The sequence below is a fragment of the Vanessa tameamea genome, chromosome 5 (assembly GCF_037043105.1).
Source record: "Vanessa tameamea isolate UH-Manoa-2023 chromosome 5, ilVanTame1 primary haplotype, whole genome shotgun sequence".
NCBI lineage: Eukaryota > Metazoa > Arthropoda > Insecta > Lepidoptera > Nymphalidae > Vanessa > Vanessa tameamea.
Genome location: NC_087313.1, coordinates 4,743,121 through 4,768,453, shown reverse-complemented (window position 1 = coordinate 4,768,453; position 25,333 = coordinate 4,743,121). Strand labels below are relative to the sequence as shown.

General features: G+C 32.1%; 1 protein-coding gene across 1 annotated transcript in view; it reads right to left on the bottom strand.

The window, feature by feature from the left end:
- The window catches only part of LOC113392520 (serine/threonine-protein phosphatase 2A regulatory subunit B'' subunit beta-like), a 114,901-nt gene extending 90,628 nt beyond the window's left edge, over window positions 1–24,273 (bottom strand). Inside the window, exon 1 of the mRNA XM_026629006.2 lies at window positions 23,079–24,273. Within this exon, the coding sequence (XP_026484791.1) occupies window positions 23,079–23,957 (879 nt within the window). The 5' untranslated portion in view covers window positions 23,958–24,273. The remainder of the gene's footprint in view (window positions 1–23,078) is intronic.
- Between the last annotated feature and the right edge of the window lie 1,060 nt (window positions 24,274–25,333).

Sequence of the window (25,333 nt, the reverse complement as noted above, 5' to 3'; positions counted from 1 at the left end):
GCGGGTGCGGTTACCGCCAGACATTTGAACGTTTTTCAATATAATGAGCAAGTTTCCGCAGATAAACTTGAGTGTAACAAATTATCGGTGGGTTAAAAATGGTTGACCGGTGCTCAGTTTCGTTATACCTTTTTGAGTTACTACGACGGACGGGACAAGTTGATTAAAAGTGAAAGGGTGAAAAATAACCAATCACGGTTTCTAAAAAAGACAACCTCATTAGCAAATTGAATCTACTATACCATTTTTGTTTATGTTACCCGTATGTCTGTATCATGTAATTGGTAAAATAATTGATTAAGGAAAAATATATTACTTGAAATATCTGTGAAATATATTAATTAATTAATATTTTTATTATTATATATATATTAAAAACATTTGGAATATTATATTATCATTAATCAATAGAGTATTAATCCCGCTCCGCCTATGACTTGTAACGTCTTTATATTTTACCCATAATTCACAATATTCTTAGTCAAGTCTCGCAAACACTACGCCTCCTATCCAGTTCAATACGAGTGTCTTTAACAACATCTTGCTTTCTTAACTTTAATCTTTTAAACATACTTTTATTAAAGGTGTTACAAGACAAATCTTTTTTAACGTAAAACGGTTGGACCTACCTTTATTATAATGGAATGAATGAATTATACAGTGAATGAATGGAAAGGGAAATGTGGATAAAGGATTTAGTTTTTTTACTATACGAGAACGAATAAATGAGTATCATAATAAATGAGAATGAGGCTTTAGCCCAGCAGTGGGAAATTTACAGACTGTTAATATAAAAAAAATATATAGCCCACCCGTATGACGTCACGGCAGACGGCAAACGGCATGACGCTCTCTTATATACCCCTTTCGCACTTCACCCCCTCCTTTATTCTTCGTTGCTGTATATTATTATTATAATAAAAAATATATATGATATGTACGGAACTCTTTTAGTTTTAGTTTCTATTTATTATATCCCATATTTATTCGATATTTAACAACTACCAGGCGTCCCATGAAGGCATCTTTATGTTCATAGAGACAGTTTTATCCTGTTCATTTTTTTAAACTCGCCACTACAGCACATCAACTCTCTTCAACCGGTCGCCATGACTATTTATACATATATATCAAAGTCTACCGAGCCTTGTATAATATAAAATAACTAGACCAATTTTACGAAATACAAAACAAGATAATGGTACAATAATTTCCTTCGATTAAATTGTTTCAAGGCAAAATAGTCTAATGATGTAACTTCTAGAACAAAATCCACGATCGAAAGTCGTGAGCGCTGATCGTGTAATGTTTTAAAGTCCCCAAGAAACAATATTTCACTTCAAAATATCACCTCTAATGCCCTTGACTGAACTTGAATTTAAAGGTGCATTGTGTATCAAATGCAACAATACGATTGCCATTGTCATTGTTACTTTGATAATTATGAGTCCGTCTTCAGTTTCCGTTATCAAGGCTGCCTCCTGCTGAATAAGAATAATTCGACTCTTATTTTGTCAATTTTATGAGCACTTACTTGGTGGTAGAGCTTTGTGCAAACCTATCTAGGTAAGTAACACCCACTCATCAAATATTCTACCGCCAAATAGCAGTATTCAGTATTGCTGTGTTCTCGTTTGAAGGGTGAGTGAGCCAGTGTACAGTCACATCTTAGTTTCCAAGGTTGGTGGTGCATTGGCGATGTAAGGAATCTTTAATATTTCTTACAGCGCCATTGTCTATGGGTGGTGGTGACCACTTACCATCAGGTGGCCCATTCGCTCTTCCGCCAACCTATATCATAAAAAATATATATTTTAAGTTAATTTTCTGAGCCTTTTAAGAGCAGAAATTTGAGGTCAACTTCTACCATAGTATTTTGCCATGAAAAATTTCAGAGTTTATTTTTGTGTCATTACATTCTGTCATACAAGTACCAGAACTAGCTGTTCCGGGTTTCGTACTGTGATGTTATGTAATCTAAACTTTTCTGAATAAATAAATAAACTATATAACGCAATAAAATTAGTTCAAATTGGTAAAGTAAATCCCGAAATTGTTTCATTAAATAAAAAAAAAGTCAACTTCATAATATTAGAATACAAATACTTGTAACATGGGTACAAAAATCGAAAAGCAATATTTTCATTTTATCCGATATAAATCTAGGTACATAAAGTTACTTTGTGAGATTGAAATAAAAGTGAGAGATTATATGGAGTTTTTTTACAACTTTAACATAAAGATTATTATGAGATCGAGAGTGTTTCTTGATACAGATGTTGCGTGTTACTGAGTTTAAGGTTCCGTATGCCATAAAAAACGCCATAATTGAATCGTGTAGTAAATGTAGTAGATTGTCACGTTCTACCACCTTGCTTATTTTTACAACTTTCTGAACTTTATCTGTTAGAGTGTGTATGTACAGGCAATAGACAATTCGAGTCGAAGTTGGAGTAAAGATAAACAGACCTTGGATTAATATATTTCTTGCTATGTGCTAATAACTTTGCTATGCTATACACTACAAATAGTTCTTGATTTAATTATAACAGCAATTTTTCACTTATGACTTAATGGCTTATACCCACTTTAATTTTATTTTAAAAATTTTGAAAGCACCTTTGCCAACATTCAAAATGTCTGTATTTCACGAATTCATAATGAATATCATAGATTGTTCAAGTACTCGATAGACCAATGATATCATGTTAATACAATGTCAAATTTGTTTAATCGTAAAGACAAATTAGACAAAAGAGTAAAGCCTCCTCCGGAGATTGGAATATGCGAAAAATTGTCACATTCTACAATGTTGCTTATTTTTTTTTCTGTTTCGTCTGTTAATTTGTTTATGTGTGTCGAATCCAGAAACTGAATTTTATATACATTCCACCCAACAGATGGAGCTTTTTTATTGTATAGATGACAAACGAGCAGAAGCCTCATCTGATGGAAAGTGACTACCACCACCCATGGAGTTGCGTTGTCGGCCTTTATGAAATATGTTAGCTCTTTTCTTGAAGGTTCACAAGTCGTATCAGTTTGGAAAAAAAACTGGCGAAAGCTGGTTCCACAGAGTGTTTGTCTTATATAACGCGCTGTTGTCTATTTGTATACTAATTTGTCATTGCTGGTAATACTTCCGATAGATATTTTACCAAAAAAAAATTAGTATGACTGTTGAACTGTTAGCCATTGAATGGTTGTTATTTTTCTGGTAACTTCTGTATCAACACAAAGTTTTGCCACCATTAAAACCATTAATTGTACATTTTGGCAATGTATCTCAGTGTTCGGCAATTTCTGGACGTATTCACGTTAAAATTTACATAACGAACTGCCTATTTCTCTCAAATGACTTAGCCAGATAATCTAAATGCATACTAAAGTAGTTAGTACAAGCATTAATTATTGGACTAGTGGAATTTCAGATAGCATTGCAACGTGAACGCTGTTTTAGGTAGTGTGGGTGTGAATTCATTAAGTAATTTACTAAACTTCCTGACACGACTGGCTGTTAGATGTTATTGTTAAATGTACTCTTTTACAAATAACTATTGATATATTTCAAGACAAGATTTTTATATATTACATTGTGTTTAGAGTTGAAGATCCCAATATCATATGTCCAAAATTAGAATTGAACCAGTAAAAGTTCTTGATTGATTCTTCGTAAATTATTTCTCATTACAAGTCTGGTGGCAGGAAATTATCAGTGCATACGTTCTTAGCCACGGGAAGCAAAGACATTTGTCCTAGGCGTAATGTCTATTCGAATCGATTGCTAGAGATTTAATAATCTGAATATCAGAAAGGTTTATGCTCATAGTGCCATTGTTTTAGACGAAGGTGACCACGTACCAACAAATAGGATACCACAAAAGGAAATTGCGATATCATACTTTTGTCATTATTCACTTCTAATAATGTTTGCCATATATTACACGCAAAATGCTTTGCTTTAATGGGTACGAAGGGTAGCCTTAAATCATTGTCTCTGTGTAACGATAAATTCGTTTTGGTTATAAAGGATAGACCGGTCGATTTTGTTGGCGTGGCATTTTAGAAACGACAAGTATTGTGTGTCGTGAAGTAACTTTTGAGATAGTAAAATGCCACATTCAATGCTTTAACATACTGAAATAGAATTACATATGTTTGAAAAATTACAATTTTATATGATATTTACAAACATATGGTAGACCAGCATATTTCAAAGGACAAACGACTTGCCTTTCTTCTTGAACAACCTGCTGAACATTTTAATTTTTTATATATTGGTTACATATGTAATTTGGATTTATCAAAACCTGTATCAATTTCATTTAAATGTTTTTGAATATTATTATTATTAAAAGTCATAATTTAAATAGATACAAAATATCAATTCTAGGAATTTAATTTTACAACTTTAAATTTATATATTCGGTTTAGACGAATGAGGTCATTTAATGAGGATTATTATTAATAATATATTGCATTTGTTTTATAAATTCTATATCATTGTTATTTACCAGAGCATTCGTTTCTTGTTAATTTAATTATTCAAAATTTGTAATACATACATAAATAATATGCAGTGCTAGAAAACATATCGAACGATTTTTTTATTTATTGATTTTTTTTTTGTTCTTTTACATATTGAAAACAGATAGACTGGAAAATGGACGGTCATCTAGTGGTGAGTGGCCACCACCGCTCATGGAAATTGATGTTATGAGAAATATTAGCCAGCCTCCAACCTCGGAGCCTAAGATACTATATCCATTGTATCGTTACACTGACTCACTCACCCTTAAAATCGGAACACAACACTGTTGTCTGAAAGTAGAACATGTGATATGATTGGTATCTACCCAAACGGGCTTGCACAATGTCCTAAGAAAATCTGGGTCAAGATATGTAGCTCATGATAAAGAGAAACAGCACAAGTAATTCTATATTTAAAATTGCTTTAAATATTTTATAGCGTATATAACATTATACATTAACTTGCATCAACATTTACATTACTAAATAAATCGGTTTAAATCTGTTTCGTTGTAATCCAATCAGTCCGCATAATTAGTCGCCGGTTCATATATATTGGATCCTTATGTCGAATAAATAAGAATTATAAAATATTAAATGTATTATGATACAGTAATACGAGCTGGCAAGTATAATACGTGGTCGAGGTATCAGATGTTCGGTCAATTAACCATTAAGCCCACACTGGCGCTCGCTCATTCACGCGTATAGCTCGCTTTCCTGTTACACAAACATATATACATGCGTATGTACATTCAACTCAAAACACACATATATACAAATCTTACAAAGCATTGATATTTTAATTTATAACATTATCTGTCAATTTCTTACTAGCAACATGCTCCGGCTTCGCACGGGTGCGTTGTTAATAAAGAAAGTAATTAATATATAACTACTACTACTAGCTTTATATCAGTAAAAACATTTTTAGAATTGTATCATTAATTGCGGAGATTACCTCTTACATACAAACAAACAAATCTTATCTCGTTTTAATATAAGTATAGGTAATTAATTTTATTGTCTACATCGGTGACAGAAGCCCTGCTGCGTTTTTTGTACAGATAATTATAATTGCAATTCAACAGTGATGCAGCTAGGAATTCTTTCTACCGTTTAACGCGGTCGTGATTTTTACTAACTATATATAGTATTATAATTCTATTAACTATTTGTAGTAACTGTATTCAATTTTCGTTATTGTATATTTAGGTCTTTAGTCTAAATAATTCTTACGAGCATTCTAACACGTAGTATTATGTATAGGTATAAATAAAGCGATGAAGACATTAGTAATTATATTTATAATTATCGCTTTTTTCTTTATTTTTCGGAAAATCTTAAGATTTACCTTAGTTCGAGCTTTTACAGTAACATATATAGAGGTATATATGCACTACTCTTTTGCGTAAGCTTAATAAATAATACACCTTTATTGCCTGTTACATATCGCTATTAGTATAAAAGTCGGTTTATTTTGTTTCTGTAAAATTTCTCATGTTCTAAATAAGTGTAATATACAAAATTATTTATCTCGATATAATTCTTTCTAATTCCTATATATAAAAGTTTACTTATAAAAGACATATCATATTGAGAACTTAAATCTATTAATTCTACTTCTTAAGCTCTAAAGAACATTAAGAGCTACAAACTAAGAAACGCGAACATTTAATTTCTTCTTCTCAATACTAATTCGAGATATTTCGCAGCTCTTATCTGACATTATCTTGTTATATAGAACTTGTTTTTAGTACTGATGAAATGTAGTAAACTGTAGAGGTCAACAATTTGACACTCGATACTCTAAGACTTAGATGTAAAAAAAATATGAGGCTGAACAAAAGATAAACGTCCAAGCGTGTGACGTCGACCGTGGGTACAAAATTACATACTATATTACTGAAAATATTTGATTTTGAATTCAATTTTGAATTGATTGAACATGGAATGAGGAAAAAAAATTATAAATAAGAACAACGATGATAGTATAAATAAATCGTTATTTAAATGTTTTTTTTTTTTTTTTTATATACAGTGGCCTCATTTTTCTCACATTTAAATCGAAATTTGAAAATAGAATTATGTATCTCTGTCATTAAATGAAATATTTAATTATTTCTGAGGTATTTTATCTTCTTATGGTAATCGTAATTAATACATTATTACTAAAGTGATAAATAAAAGAATTGTTAATGAAACCAAAATTGCGAGATAATATAAATTTCTTATATGTAAACTGAACGACTATTTTATCGTCATTAATGTACTTTATCTGGACATTAAAACCGAAGTCCTTGTGTCTTGAATGTCTCAGGGTCAATGACTTGGACAGATTTATTCTGTGCACGCTAAGTGTGGTAACTACCCACAATATTCAGAGTTAAAAGCCAACTCGCTAACGCCCACTTATTACCTACTTTTTAATATATTTTTAAATTATGAATATTTGATTTCTTATTCTGATATTTGATATAGTAATTGCATAAACCAAACATTGCCAAACCATCTAAGATCATATGGTTGCCACATAGTATGTCACATTGACGATGCGAATGGCTCCATTACTTATGACATCAATGGCGAAGGCGTTAACATACTATCGACTGCCTTTGCCATTAGGTCAAAAAAAGTAAAAATAAATGTGTCAATTCTATCTCCCATTAGGTTATTAAAAATGTCAAGGGCGTATATTGTCAGGTTTTTATCAAATACTTTTATTTAAAATAAATATTCCTATTAGTTTTTTTAATTCTTTGAACTTGATATAATTGTTCTAGCTTTCATAATAATTCTTAGTAAAAAATTTCGCACGTGTCCATGATAACAATATTAAGTACATAAATAAAATAAATTACTCTTTTGGATTGATGAAGAAAGGACACGTTTATTAAAATACCTCAAAAATCATATGATCTTATTAGAGCTTATCATTATCAAAATATACGTTGTGTAACTTCTCCAAAATAATAAAATATGTCGAGATTATATTTTTACGTGTTCTTAATTTTTAAAATTCCAGGAATATATACCTAGATTAAAAAATCAGAATAGTATATTTATTTTAATGAAATATAATTTTTATGCTTATGAGGTGACATTAATGCCAACCACATACCATCCCTAATTTCACCTCCATCTCCTAAAGAAATCCTTTAACACCTCTCTATATTTGTTAATTCAATATATTTCTTTATTCTTAACATTTAATTGGTTAAAAAGCAACCCCGAATAAAGTATTTCTTTAAGTCATACGAAGTCGGAGTGGACAGCTAGTTTAAAATAAAATGTAACAGTCTTCGACCGCTAAAACGCATTGTTTTGCTATATGTCCGAGATCACACGCTCGTTTCAAGAAAGTGTTTGAGACATTTGAATGAACGAATGAAATAGGAATGAACGGAATGATGTATGTATATGCAGTTTTATTGTTCTTTGTCTACAATGTGTACATTGTCATACAAAAAATGTAGATCTCGTATGATATATGGCACATACGATAATTACTCGTGGGACCGGTTGTTTTTTGTTAAAACATGACACCATGAACAATAGGAAATAAAGAAATACTACAATTGCCTAAACATATTCTAATAATATTAAAATGAATAAATCAATAACGAAAAACAGGCCTTACAAGATCACAAAGAAATTTTCTATCAATATAATAAATAGTGATTTGAAATTGTCAATGTATTGAATTGTTATTGTATTCAATTTTTCCAGACAAAACACATTTCAAATGTCTTATGAATATATTAAGTCTTTCATTATTTTCAACATTATTTCCTTCTATTTTTCATAACATCATATGTACAATACACACGCACTTCAAAGTGTAATTAATTGTTGATAACGCAAATTTAATGACGCATAGCTCTATCTGGTTCTCGGAAGGTTGTTGAGGTGAGGTACTGTATGGACAGGTGAAAACACAATGTACGACAAATTATTACTTGTAGACTATTTTTATTTACTATGGAATGACATTAAAAGGTTCATCGTAACCTTGGACAGGACAACCAGGACAGTAGGCAATTAATGCATCGTGATGGTTCATTACTGCAACTAATTCCACAAAAAAATGTTGTTACAAACAATTTTTCTTAATAACTGAACTATTACAAAAACTTTTGCTACCAATTTGACAACACGAATGTCGCTAATTATATTTTTGTTAAGACGCAGAATTACAAAATGTGTTGTATTTATTATGAGATTTTTTAATTTATGTATAGGCATCCTGACAATATTTTTGAGAATGTAAATAATAGCAAATAACAATTCAAAATTGAAGAACTGACCGTGCTGTATTAAAATATATTTTAGAAAGAAATCAATGAAATTAGGAATTTAATTCATAACACCCATGCTTCAGAAAGCAAGCAAAGCCACACCACACACCAACACACAAGTGTTTGCATACACACATATGCAATATAAAATTTTCCGTTTAACTGGCTATTCTTTGAGTTTTGAATAGTTGTACTCTCACTTATATGTCGAAGAATTCTCGAAATATTTTCAGAAGACTAGATCCTTTTCTCAAGAAATAGATGCGTCGAAATCACAGAATCATAGTATTTTTAAAACATGTCCAAACTCCAATACTCCCAGGAAAATAACGTGATTGAAACAGGATTAGTTAATAAATAATATCATAAGCATTTACGGTGAATTAATTTAAATACAAATCTACTACAATAGCGTACCAACAATGGCAGAAATTAGGGCTCAGCCTGCATAATCACACAATAGGAAGCCCTATGAACTAGTTCACAAAGATCACGCGACAAATTAAATATTGCATGAGCTCCGGCGCGTAAGTCGAACCCAATGATGCATTAAACACGAACACAGATGACTACGAGCAAATGACTACATATATGAATATTTGTACAGATATACCGATGCATTGTAAACTATAATTAATCCCACTGATCAAACAATGCAAAATAATCCATGGATAAAGTGGGCTGTGATTTCAGAATTATCGTGTTAAATATTGTGTTCAGAAATTTCGGGTGATCGTGAAGTGACTTTTAATTAATTTATTTTATGCGGTATTTGGTAAATGAGTATGCGCACTAATATAAAACAATTATTTAAACGTCAAATCAAATTAGTGATTTATGTGAAATTAAGTGTAATTAAAGGTTTATAATAACATGTAAATTATTAAAAAATAAGAGGTAATGCAATTGGTTTGATAATACTATCAACCGTCTTTCGCCATATTTAGTATGTGTTCTCCTAATGTAAATATACATATTAATCACCAGTATAAAAATACATCATTATTTACCTATAAAAGCAGTATCGATACATATCACTTCACTATTGTATAACTTTGTAAAAAATATAATAATAAGTATTTTACATCTGGTAACATTCGCCGCGGACCGCTAATGCATAAATAGTCGCCAAATTCGATGCAGAAATTGAAACTCGCTTGTTAAACTCGCTGTTAGGGTAACAAATCACTTAAAATATGGACACTTCAAACATTTATAAATATTAAAGCAAACCACGGTAATTAATATATGATATATTTTTTAAATGTATAGTACATTTTTTAATGAATTTGTACTCATTTTCATTAAAATTTCAGTATACTGTTAAACAAGAAACTCATATGAACAGACTGTTACTCTGAATCATGGCTGGCATTGCTGGATTCCATGTAGAAATTAACAAGCTGTACGTACTTTTTACATATTTGTTTTTGTTTTTTTTAAATAACAAAGTAACCTCGACTGAGTTGCCAGTTCTTCTCAATGAAATTCCATGTTCCGAAACGGTACTTGTAAAAATCTACTTGAATAAAAATATTTTGATTTGATTTGTATTAGACATCGAGTTAATCGTTTTAATAGAAATTCGTTATCGCATTACTACATCGTATAGAAAGGAATAGGCATTAACGAAAACACATTACTAGCGCCAGTTTAATGACATCAAACAAGCTACACGTACAAACTGCGTAGATTGATTGCCCTAAGCGGTTCATTTACTTTGCCGAACTGGTATTAATAATAATTAGACCTCTTGACGCTTGAACCGAATGTGTCTAGAGATTTCTAATGGTTAAAATTTTCTAATACCATAAATGTATATGTGTGTTTTATGTGATTTCCTTGACCTTTTGACAAGGTCAGAAGGCATTTTCACATAACGACGTCACAATTTGCATGTATTATATAATGGTATTTTTTTATAGATATTTTTTAATAATATTGGTACGTAAGTCAGTTTAATTATTGTTTATAAGACCGCCCCATTTAAATAAAATAAGTAAATAAATTTAAATATTAGTTTTTATTAGCAATTTTGTAATAGAGCAACATCGTCAACTCGAAATAAATTTAACCAACCAATAGATAATATCTGTGTAATAACAGAAAAGTATAATGTGTCGCTGTAAGAGAATATTTTAGTATAATAACCATGAAATGTGAAAAAAAAATCTCACATCATAGCGTGACACGGCACAAATTGAGTTATGAAAGGCGCTTATCTGCGGCGTGAAAGTGAAAGCGCTTTCGACAGTAAGGTCCCAGGCTGTTTTCTTTTCGAATTTAAATACACTGTAGTAGCAAATGAACAAGTATTGAACGTATTGAATCGTTTATATTATTTGTTTTAAAACGAAATCTTTACGCAACGACGAAAATGATCTCGTTCCATTTTTGAATGTTGACATTGTTATATTTATCACGTGTTTTTTATAGTTGTTTTAACATTGTGTAAATATCATTATATTTGAAACGCTACAATACGAGTACGACAATCATTTTTAAAGCAGATTAAAAATTGTGATGTGCCGCACCTGTTAAATTCTGATCAAAGTTACGAAACTTGTTTTAATCACTTTCCCTCGTATGTAACGTTAAGATGTTTATCTACTTAGATTTTTTTATCTATAATACAGATTAAAACAAAACTTTATTCATTACGCTATAACCGTGGCTGAGGTAACTTGGATTCTACACATGGCTTAGCTTTAATATATATAAAAACTTTTTTCATAAAAGTAATAAATTAAATATTTATTTAATTTTGTCAGATTGTATTATGATCATTTATAATATTAAAAATTAATTAATTTACTTAAATTGGAAAAGTATATTTTTAAAACATTCTTCGAGGTGAATGAAATTACATCATTCAAGAATGCTGTAGTTTGGCGGCGAAGATAAAATGCATAATTACATTCACATTCCTTGTTAGTGATAAGTGAAATGTTATGTATTTACTACGTAAATGTCATTATTGTTATACATTTACAAATGTCACATATAAATGTATATCTGGTATAGATTTCGTTACCATTTAACCGACTATGACAGTTGGTAGATATATACTTACGTTTGTTTTTAATAGATAATATTTTTATATTATCCACTTTAATGTACGCAAGATGGCGCTACAGCTCGTCAACTTCTATACCGTTCAACATATCACCATTCGACTTGGTATATATAACTATGTATGAACAAGCAACGTTTGTTTGAAAATATAAGTATACATAATATGTAGTATATACATTAATATTTGTTTGTTCGCGTCGTATGCGTTTCTGTACCATTCATCCGATAGAGTAGATAAATTTTACAGTTAGTTTTGATATTTGCAGGAGCTTTCTGATATAATATTTCAATGTACTATTTGGCACGCAAGACATATCAGATAATTGTTTACAATAAAATTTAGATTACAGTGAATCAAAAAGAAGTAACGGAAGTCAAAATAACAGCGATAATGGTCTTAATTTTAAAAATGATAATTTTTTTTTTTTTAATTTATGAAATACAAATTACGCTTATTTGTTTTATTTTAATAATAATTTATGCATCACGTATTAAGTTGTATCAATAAAAAACGAACAAAAATAAGTCAAAATATACAGACAATTTATAAATAGAAATTTGCTACAAAATATTGCGAATTGCTTTAACGACAAACTTTCATATCAGCTGACGGGCAACACAACTCCTAATCTTGGAGCTGAAATCACCGACCACTTGATTAATGGTAACCATCACGCCATAACGTAAGAGATTATCGCCTCACCGTAATGTTTTCCATTGCTATCGCGTGGAGCATGCTATCAACACATTGACCTTGAAAACAAAACTTCAGTAATTTACTACTTATATAAGTTTCGCAGGAAAAGTTTTAAATGGGCAATAAAACATATTCAGATACTTCAACAATTAGTGATACAGAGCCGTTACCATGAGTACCAATTTACCTACAATTGCCTATATTTTGTGCTGTCAGACAAACGACCTAAGTTACCCTTTAAAACAAAATATATATACAACAAAACAAAATATATATAGTTTTTTAATTTCAAATTTGAAAGTTAAAAGCATGTAGCCCCATCGAAATAGATTATTATACACTATAATATCTGGACTAGTCTTTTTTTTTACTTTAGTCTGATTTGAGATTGGCTCCCGTGGCCGGTATCGTTAAGGAACACAGCTCAAGAAATATTGACGATTTTAATAGATACTTGTCTTCTACCGCTTCAAATCGAATCATTACAATACAAAGTCTTTAAATTTAAAACCGGCAAGCATTGGTTTATATGGCATCTCTAATGTTTAAATTGTTAAGAGATAATCACTTGGTATCAGGTGACCTGCCTACTCGATAGGAATAAAAAAAGTGATGAGTGAACGTTAACCAGACAACATTAACATAGCCCACCAACCGACGACCACATTGGTAAATAATCTTGCCACATCTATGTTTGAAGTAAAAAATAATCACCTATTCTCAGGTAGTCCATTCTGTCGCCTGCTTTCTTATTACTGATAAAAAAAATACTTCTAAGAGAAAGTATTGCAACGTTTGCATTGAGTGGAAACTTTTTAGGATGTTTATATTCTAATATAGGTATATGGCAGTAAAAATTTACATAACATCCTTAAATTCTTCAGTAATGAGGAAAAACATTTTTCGGAAGGAATACATTTTAGGACGTTCTAATTGCAAACGGGATTTATATTTTTGAAGAAGTGTAGAGTTGTTCATTTTCTAGCATTATAAATGGCATCGTGAGGCTTACACGAAAAACAAAAATTCTAACTACATATTACTATATGTTTTGTATAAAATGTCATTTTAAAATTTAACTTACCGCTTAACTGGGTTGTTTAAAAAAGGCAATAGCTGAATGAATGAATAGGAAGCTGTTAAAACAATCGACTGTGTGGTGTTATAATTGCAACTTCTTTTAATAATATTTGTTTATAGTAATAAATAAAATGTTACCCGCATAGCCTTAAGCTCAGGTTATACTATGTCAAACAAATAAGGCTCAACTATGTATATGAGACTTAACAACGTGTATAGTAGACGGATATTTCGTATTTCAGCAATTAGCATGCAGATAAGGTAGCGAGCTACGCCATTATTGCGTCTGCTTGTGATCTTCACTTCAAAGTAACGCTCTAATGAATGGTTCGAAACGTAAGCGGCTCTTATTTGGCTCTCCCATCTGCGTCGGTTTTAAAATCGCATGACACGTCCAATGTGAACATGTCTAATAGATTAAGGTCATCGTGTTTAGGCACAAGAGCTTAAGAAATCTCGTCTTATACATTTGCGATGGATATTGAATCAGAAATTAAATATGCAAATCTTTTTCTCTTGAAGTACTGATATGACGTCAGAAAAAAGCTTTATATTTAAATAAAAAAAAAAAGTTGGCTAAACTAACAAAAAAATGGGAGATAAATTTGTTTTTGTGTGTATGTTATAACCGTTTTTTTCAAAATCTATGAAGTATGCTCAATTAATATAGGAATACACGATTCATTAATAAAACAAAACGCTTTTTTGATAAATTAATTATATGCATAACATTTATAATTAGGCTCAATACGTTAGTTGTTCGTAAACGGGACTGATATGACGCTTACAAATTCTTGACCTGTAAAATTCATGTCCCATTTAAATTCTGCGATTGAGCTGAAAAACGAGTGTAATTTCATCAAATTCTTATTTTTAAAAACCGTATATTAAGTTGTGCTTTCACTTTAAATACATACATGTATAATTAACTAACGACCGACCCTGGCTTTGCACGGGTGCAATTTATAAGGCACGATTGTACTCAGGAATAATGTAGATTTATAGAAATATATATTTTTGGCGTTGGATCATTATTTCCGGAGAATACCTCCTACGAAAAAACGAACAAATTTTACTTTTTTATAATATTAGTAAAGATGAACTGCTTTGAGCTCTAGATTCAATTGCGTTTTCTGTAAATGTCATATGAATTTAATTTTTTTGATTAAATAGGTATATTAAAATATTTAACGATCATTTTATGGAATAAGTATATTCTTAATGATAAAGATGTCCTCCTAAACGATTTCTGACACGGCGGCTTTTGTCCATGGAAATTAGCCGAACTGAGAATAACATATTAAACTACACAAGTATGTGCGCAAACACAGTCTAGTGCACTCGCTATTCCTTAACTGTTATAATCTGTTGGGATCACAAGCTGACACGACCAGAAAAAATTTAGACGCATGAGCAACAGCTTTACGCGCTTTTAACGCACGTGTATATAAACGAAGACAACTTCCAGACCGAGCTGTAACTGAGAAATTATCAATGAAATCCAAAAACTTTCTCAATGGCCAGATGGGATTTAAACCCAATACTTCGTCCCTACCTTATAAGCCACTTGAATAACTAGGCAATCGATATAAGTATTCTTAATGAAATAGATAATTTGTTATCATTTTGATAAGCTCGCCGCCTGTTAAGACTTATACAATGAAAGTTTTATCTTACGGTTTACGGAACATTACGTCATAAATATTGGTAACTAACAATATTAATGCTAAAGTTTATATGTCTGTTACTTAATCACTCGAACTACTAAACATATACTAATAATATTTACTATAAAAGATTATATCATAGAATTGAAAATGAACACGACACATTTTTTTACTTTGAGCCGACTTAGTGTAGTGATTAGAAACCGTGCACCTTAACCGATGATTGCGAATTCAAACTCTGAATTTTCATGTGATTCATTTGCGTTTATAATTCATCTCGAGGTCGGCGGTAAAGCAAAACACCGTGAGATAACCTGCATGTGTCTTATTTCAAGGAAATTCTACGTCATCTATATCCACCTACCCGCATTGGAGCAGCGTGGTGGAATATGCTTCCAAGCCTTCTCCTCAAAGGGAGAGGAGGTCTTAGCCCAGCAGCGTGACATTTACACACTGTTACTTTACGACACAAGTCTTTTTTAACTGAGACAAAGATTATTGAACCTCTGGCCGGGTCAGATAACAACTGTCTACATAATATTATATGCTATATGCCTGTCAGTTTATTGAGTGATTGTTCATCTTGATGTTCGTCTCTTTAGTCTTATACATATTAATTATATTTTAGGTATTTGTAAAATATTATTATTTGTAATAGATAAGTCTCCCTTACTTATCTATTAATAACATAAAAATAACAAAAAAATAGCAAACTTTAAATATGAATGGGACCAACTCTCTAAACGAAAAACATAATGTTCCAAAACGGTGTATTAATGACGGAGTTTTGACAAGTAATGGATTCTGTTTTCGAGTGATAACAAACATAAAAATATAAACGAATTGATAACCTCCTTCTTTTGAATTCTGTTTTATATAGATAAAGTACGAATCCTAACTACAAAATAAATCAAATTAATAATCTTATGAGTTGTTTTTTTTTTTAAATCTTGACTTATAAACGTATTACTTGATTAACTTTTTAAGATAGCCAGCAGTGGATACATTATATTTACAATCTAAACAATACATTAAAAAAAATACTCGACGAATGCTCTAATAACTGGTTATTACACCAATAATAACTGGTTAACACATACAATTTAGTGAAACATTTATATTAAAAACAAAAAGTCAATAAAAACCGCTGTCAATCATCACTTATCATAAGTAAATTGTATTGTATTTATGGAGTAGGTAGAACTGTAAAATGGGCCACCTGATAGTAAATGGTCACCACAGACCGTAGGCGCTGTAAAAATTATACCGATTCCTTACATCGCCAAAGCGCTACCAACCTTGGAAACAAATACGTGTCCCTTTGCCTGTAGTTACACTGGCTCTCGCCATTCGAACCGGACCATAACAACACTGAGTATCACTGCACCCCTAAGTAATTATTTTTAATTAATATTTGCGTAATATTAATTATCTTAACGTACATAAGAAAAAACAAGAGCTGCTTAGAATGTTTAGAAAGTTATAATAGTGAAGAGGGGCCCCTAGTCGTAATTTGCCTTGGGGCTTCTGCGTGACTTAATCCCGGCTTAGTAAGAAGTGATGATTATATACAGTTGTGCTTCTTAACAAGCTGTCAGTAAGGACTTACTTTCCTGCCTTTTTAACTTGAATGAATGTCAGGTGATCGTCATAAGTACAGTACGAGTGTATGACTTAACACTTTATATTGATTTGCCGACACTATTGTAAACGACCTCTGTTATTAGGAATATTTGGAATTTATCCCACTATGCTGCTCCAATGCCAGTCGCTATATTATACACTTGCGAAGAATTTCATTCGTCAAATGCTGGTTTTCTCATAATGGTTTCCTTCACCGCCGACCACGAGAAGATACAATAAGGCAAGTTAATTTTCAAATATATTTCACATGTTTCCGTCACGTGGCACTCAAATGTGACTGCCAAATACAATCTGATTACTTGTATTTAATATAAACAAAGCTAACAAATACTTAATTAACAATAAAATCAACAATAAAGGGTCTCGTGTATGTCATTAAAAATATGTAGGTACTAAATTATGAAATAACTAAGTTAATTTTGTGTTAACTTTGACGTGTCTAATATAGCGTAAAGTTCGCAAAATTTTGCTTCCGAATGTAACTCAAAGTTCACGACATTCGTATTTCCAAAATAAAACTACTACACATACGACATTGTATGCGTCGTATCGTTTTGAAGCCTAATATTTCAGCAGCGGGATTAAAAAAGTGAACTAGTAAATGAAACCGCCATTTGAGTTTAAAAGCCCTTCTAACATACTAAACTGCAAAATGGCGCAATATTTTTCAACCATTTTCATTTTTCACTGTATTACCTACACATATTCATTGGTTCCCCATCTACCCTACTCTACTCTATAATGATTTATCTTTATGTTCATTACTTGGGCTACCAGATGGTAAGTGGTCACCACTACCCATAGACATTAGCGCCATATGAAATTTTAACCATTTCTTATATTATCAATGAGCCACCAACATTGGAAACTAAGATGTTACGTCCCTTGGGCCAGTAGTTATTCCTTCAATTTGATAATCTGATGGGACGGCAAAACGACACAACAAGAAACATGCTTATCGACGAAGTAAACACTGATATCCAAACTGCAGTCTAACTGAGAATTTTGGTAATAAACACCAAGTAACTTTCCCGCAGAGGCACGATATGAAGTTCCCCGATATCTTCAGTGTTCTACGAGTTTTTTTTAAATCGATTTAAAAGTATTTTTGGGTTTTCCTCAATCGTGCACAGCCCTATTAAGAAATTCACGTGCAGCGGTTACACTTGTATGAACAACATACCCGTTCAAGTCATCGTTCATTTCACTTCCGTTCGATTTACCGAACATTTCCTACTGATCGATTTAGCTTCCTATGTTTACTAGGCTAAATAATATTACGATAGGAATAGTCACGTAATCTCGCATAATCGGTTTCAAAACTTATAATTTCGACATTAGACAATAAAAAAAAAATACTGGCGCGAAATCTTATGTCAGAAAAATAAAACCAAAACAAATAATAAAAAAAAATAAGCGATTTTTTATGGACATAATATTTTTTAAGTTTTTCGCGTAGTTTGCTATATTGTAAATATGTAATACATTATTAATCTGCAACTATTACATTATCTAATAAATCTTTGCTTATCTCCGATACATAACGACGTTTGGCATATATCTTCTTGTAAGCAAAGTCGATATCGAGTATAGCCAAATAAAACTCGGGATGAAACTTCATACCTATTTACCTTTCGAGCCGCATTGCAGCACTGGATTGCTGCATATTTTACAATACCTAGATATGCCTATATTAAAACTGCAGATACAAATTCAATTAAATTATTAAAATATTTTTAACGCGCTTTCACGTAACACATTTTAAAAACACATTTTATTACAAATCTATTCTTTATTCGAATTTTCTTTAAGGGCAAATTCAAACTTTAGAGCAACGTTTGAGTGAATCGTTTTAGACATTATATTTCTCTTCTTATTATTTCAACATGTTCCGAATTCCAAAGGTTTTTTTTTTTAATTTAGTGAGGTTTTCATAAAGCTAAGTATACTTTTCATCGAGTCCGTATGCAGTCGGTTGTCACTCACATCTAATCGGCGCCGCGCCGCTGGGCGTCAGCCAAGCCATTGCTGTCGTTTCGAGTTTAATTTTGGAACACATTTTTTTTTCTGACCGAGTAGTAAAAGACACGTCCGTAGAGGTGAACAATCTCTTTCTTTTATTATAACAAAAAAAAGCACGTTAATATATCCCAAATTTTTTGTTAGTTTGATTCTACTACATTCTGAAAACAATTTATTCAATATGCAACTTTACTTTTTCTGATTTCGTCAGTTACTGTGTGCAATACTTTTTCAATTCAATTCAATTCACGAGACTCTCGTCAACTATTCGAAGACAACAATTCGTTTCAACGTAAATTCGCGTTTGTATAACCTAGAATTTTTATAATGAGATTAGTTTATAAGCTACCCTATGCATACCTTAACAATGCAACTCAGTCGGTGACCCGAATGTTTCATATCATATCCTGTTCATCGCCTTTTGTAATTCTAAACGCGTAAACATACGGTTATACACGAAAATGTGTGTCAATGGCCCCTCGAATGGAAGTACATCGCAAATAAAAGGTTTCCGACAACTAAAATCACAAGTAGAGATAATTGTCACCAATATTTATATCGTTTCTATGTAATATCTGCTCCATTTTATTTTACAATTGTTTTTAAGTGAAACTTCTTTGTAATCGTTGACTTGATGATACGAAAATACGTCATAAAACGTACGTTTCCTCTACAAATTTTATTCAAAACTCACTTTTCTCCGTTGCTTCCAAATAATATATTTTAAAATATTAATTATAGTTATAACAGTAGGGATTAATACATTATTAATATAAAAAAATTACTTGTGTATATAAAAAAACGTTAGTGTTGCAAGCTAGATCGAATATTGGTAGGAAAAGGAAGGAAAAATTATGTTAAGAAAATGACCTCATAATATTTTAAAAATTGTTTTTAATTTTGTCGTATGTCGTAAATCTTAGCGTTGACGCATCGTTAAACAGTGCAACGCAACGAACGATGTAAAACTTTATTCTTAGCATTTACGATATTCCCGATGTGCTTGTTGCAGATAACACATATGTAGGTATATTTCCAAAAAATACACAACAAGAATTTTCTGTCCTTTTTTTGTACTTTTTGAATAGCTTTATAATATTTTCGTGTATTAAATACGTTGAAGAGAAATCAAAACAAAACGAAATTAAAAGACATTTTTACATCTTTTCATTTTAAGTGTTGTAAATGTGTAATTAAAAAAAAAGTTAATTCTTTTTTTTTAAATGAAAAACGCATATTCGTTTATATGATACGAGGCGATGTTACATGTCATTCGGTACCAGAATGCTTGTTCCAATTAGCGCAATTATCGCGTTTGTGTCAAATCTTACATAAACGACATAGTGAACGGGTGTTAAGTAATTTGCTTCACGAACAATTACGTACGTTTTCAATTGATGTCGTTTCAGAAACACGCGATGCCACAAGGAAATTGAGACGTTCCAATCAGAACGCGATTACAATCGAATAATACATTCTGTCGAGTTACTGCAAACATGAATTAGTAGTTCAGGTTAATTCACTTATATAAGAAAAAGATACTGTAAGGTATATTTTAAGAGCATAATAAGTACTAAGAGTAGTTACATATAAATAAGCGTACTCATGAATAACACTCGTAAAAATGTAATCGGGAATATAACAAGATGAAAAGATTTCTTCTCATCTCTCTCGATCTTATAGCACATTCTTTGGGCAATACATTGGAATTTAGAGCAATGTTTATGTGTGTTGCATTTGCACTTGAGCGTTAAAAAGTTTTTTATATTTATTATCGATACAGTTATTTAAGACGTGCAATAGTTTTCGTTATTGCTATACACTACTTGCGGATAAATAGACATAAAAAAGGATTTCTTAAAGACGCTGTCTATATGCCTAAAATTTGTACGAAAATCACTAATTACGTTTCTATATATTATGATACTCTGTGACCTGCGAAATGACGGGGTTTCCATGAAATATATTATTATCAAATACCTATTTATGCGCTTAAAATATATATCAGTAAACTTCGTATTTTTTTCTTTTAATCCTTACCTTTAATTTTTTATTATACTTATTATATTGTGTTTTATATTGAAAATATAGCACGTATAATAAAATTAAAAACTGTACACAAATTTCCTAAGGTCTTAAGTAACAAAATTCCTATTGATAACATCGTTTTATTATAATATGAAATTATTTATTAAAACGTTTATACACCAACATCGAGATCCTGACACTTCATCTGAATGAGATCAGTGAAAGTAAACTCAACCTTGTGATAAATTTAAATAATTTTACAATGGTATGCCTCATATACCCCGATCTTATCACAATAGAATTACGAAATAAATTTTCAAAGCACTTTAACACAATTCAGAGCGAATATTCAACCAGTTATAAGATATTACCGCATCGTAGTTAAGGCGAGAGCTATAGTAACTGTTCGTCAGCTCGTTTCAAGTATTAATCATCACCGAGAACGAGAGGACTCAGCGGTTAGTAATATTGGGGTCAACCTTGATTGCACTTTTTTCATGCCTATTTTAGCACATTACTTGAAATTGAAAACTTTGATGAATGATGCAGTATTAACAAAACGTCATCTAAAGCTACACTTTGTATAATTGTCAGTATTATTTTCTTAGTCTTGGTCAGATCAATCAAAGATAATGGGATTTTGCCATAGACAATTTTATTACTTTTTACTGATATGATATATTCCTAACACACATTCCATTCCATTTCCAAAATGTTACTATGTTCAACGGCCTTTCTGTTTAAATTTCATGTTTTTATTCCTTTGCTAACATTGTGTTGACTCCAAACAACAGAATTTTATGTATAAGTATGTCTTATTTAAGGAAATTATACTCGTAGTTCGATTGACAAATTAGTAATACAAATATTGTTTCAGCTATTCAGAAAAACCACAAAACCGAAACATAAAACACTCATGGTAAACAAACTGATTTAAAACTCCCCTTTTTCGAATATGACACAATTACAATAGGGCTGAAGATTTTTCTTTAATACTATTAGAACTTAAGGTCAGAAATTTCCGTCAGAATCAACTTAATATTTGGGATTGTTTGTGACATTAAGTAATTTATTTTGGCGTGATATATTTGTGGAGATTATAAATTATTTACCAGGAAAACATTTTAATATTATATATATGTATGTAAGATATAGAGGATGTCAAATCCATTGGGTTCAACAGGCAAAATGTTGGCAATTCGACTAAAAAACAGAAAGCAACCTCGAGACCCATTATTCTTGTCCGAAAACCTTTTTCTTGCGATTTTTAAAAGCTTTTATTTAACTTGCAGTGTTTGTTAGGTTATTCCAAAAAATATATTTTTTCTGTCGATATATATTTTATACTATTTTGTAATAATTAATTATTCAATAAATTAATTAATTACTATCATCATGATGGGATTCATCTCATTTGTCAGTAGGATGTTTCTTGTAGTAAAGTAACTTCTGAAGTTATGAAGACGATTCTATTTTATGCTTTCATTTTTAACTTAGCTTACTAACATATCTTTTATAAGAATTTATGAAGAGTATTACTTGTAACATACAGATAGTGATTAGTATGAAAGTAGATAAGGAAATCAAAATCTGATAAATTTAATGATGTATTATATTAATATATATATTAATATACGTTCACAGAGAAGATAGCAAGCAATAGCAAGGCTAAAAAATAATATTACGTAGCATTTGGCAAATGACCTCTAAACCTGTCAAGCTTATTATAATAAGTTGACACAGTTGTCAAATTTAAACAAACCTTGCCATTATTATTTATTATTTAACTCGGGTACTCAGTTTGTTGACATAAAATTATGAATAAGTTTGATACATAATAAGATCATCTGATCATATATCCTCTTGTAGGTGATGTCACCGTAATACGTACAATTGATGCTGTAATGGAATAAATCATTATGATATATATCTAATATTGTCCTTATTTTTAAAATCACGATAAACCATAATAAACAAATGCATGTTTATTTTTCCAAATTTTGAATTTTATATTGTTTGTAATAATATTGAACTTACCTGTGCTCTTATAATAACATCGTGCGGTCCTCGCCACGTTGTGGCTGCTGGAGACTTCCTTTTAGCTAGTTCTAGCGTTGCTTCACTAGGGCATCGCTCAAACATAAGTACACGCTCAGCTACTGAACCACGCGTTAGGAAAGGACGAACGGGCGCAGTACCCTGTGACGACGCGGCTTCCCCAGTGCCAGCACTAGAAGCGCGACGAGCTCGTGCCTCAAATTTGGATCTTGCTTCAGTAACATGAGAACCAAAAGAAGCTCTCCGTTCTCCACTAGCTCCCGCTGCTGGCTTCCTCGCCCCCGTTTCCAACCGATCCTGATATCGACTTTTAGCATAATCTACAAGTGAAACGGGAGGTACAACATCGGGCCTCTCTGAGGGACGCTCAGCGACAACCCCCCCTGTGCGCAAAGCTCGAAGAAGTCTTTCTTCCTCTCGAGCTACTTCCAGCCGCATTGCAGCGACATCAGCGCGTCTCACGTTCGTCCCAGACCCAGTTCCGTTACGCTCCGGTACTAAATCTGGCGGCAGCGTAACTTCTATTGTCTCGTTTTCCGGATTATGTCGAATATCTCGTCTTGGTTCTGATCTCTGCTCGGCACGTAACTCGGATCGTTGCTCGCGTAGCTCTGGCCGGTCTCTACGAAATTCTGGACGTTGTTTTATTTCAGGTTTAGGCTCCGGTTTCGGTTTAGTCCTCAGGCTCTCAGCCAGCTTGAGCCCGGGCGTGGGCCTGCATGACAGAATCTCCGTGGGCGCAAGGCCACGCGCTTTCCAAGTCTGATATATTGCTTCCGCATGATCAGAAATCTGTTTGGCGATGGCAGCTATATCCTCCTCGCCCGTGTCGATTTCCCGGCGGGCAGTCGCCGCCATGGCCAAGTCGCTCGCGTCACACCGCGAGCTCAGCACTGCTGCACTTTAGGGCCGCGCCGCGAACCCCATGAACACACTGTAAACATACGAACACAGGACGGGTCACACTTATTCCTATCTGGCACACAAAACGACACTAATAGTGATCACGAGAGATCGCTAGGAACAGCTGTTTGTATGAGCGCGCGTGGGGAGTAAACAAAGGCGGTCGGTGTATCGAAAGTAAATGCGGCGCGATTCGAACGGCGCGGGCGTGTATAGCGCAAATAACAGACGTAAGGCCGACGGCGGCACCTCGCGCGAACTGCGGCGCGAGGCGCGAGCCGGGAGGACGGAGGACGCGCCGCGGCCCCGCGCCGCTCCCTCCGGCGTCGTGCTCCCGCTCCCGGCACATGTCCTCCTTGCTCACTCGGTTAGCACCTGATAAAATTACGACTACAGTACTATTCACGGTCTAGACGTATCGATATTTTTAATATCAATTGATAATTAGTTTCCACCCTTTAATCTTCCATTCCCCGATCATTACTTCCAATAAACTTATTTACTCCATGTGCAATTTATTACAGTTAAATCTTATCTATATAAAGAATTCTCAGCATTATAAAACCCTAAAAAATTAAAAATTACATGCTCTATGATTGCTTCGGTAGAGATTAATATTCAAATAATTTAATTTAAATATACTAATTTATTTTACATGATTATATTACATTACAGATCAATTAGAAGGTATTTTTATTAGAATTGTAAACCAACAAAAAGAATAAAAAATTTACTATATTTAAAAATTATCAATGAAATAAGCGCGCTATAAGTAAATCAGTCTCATCGGCTATATCTGTGGAGTATGGCGCACGGCGCACGCGCGGCCGCCACGAATAGCGCGCGCCTATTTATTTACGCTCCCCTAGTTTTTTACTCATTTCACTGTTCTACGCTGTGCGCGTCATCTTTATCTCTAGATTTATTCAGACACGCTATCCCTTCTCCTCATATTACAAGACTAATTACTAACTGCGAATGTATTTTTAATCGAATAGGAAGGATTGGATTTTTTATACATTATACATACTGCTTATGTAAAAGATTATATTAAAGTATCGATGTAATTCGTAGTCCTATAATAACTTTTAATTTATGGTGATATTTATCATAGATGCTTGTTTCATATTGTCCTAAGATCTAAGTGAGTTGCTTTCAAAATCAGAGAATGGAATAAAACATTTATATATGTATATATATCAAATTCACTAACACAGATAGTCCAATACAAATCATGAAGCATTTTTGACATACAAAAGTTATCCTTATTTAAAATATTATACAAATATATATACATATAACTAATTAATGTCATGATAATTACACTCAGT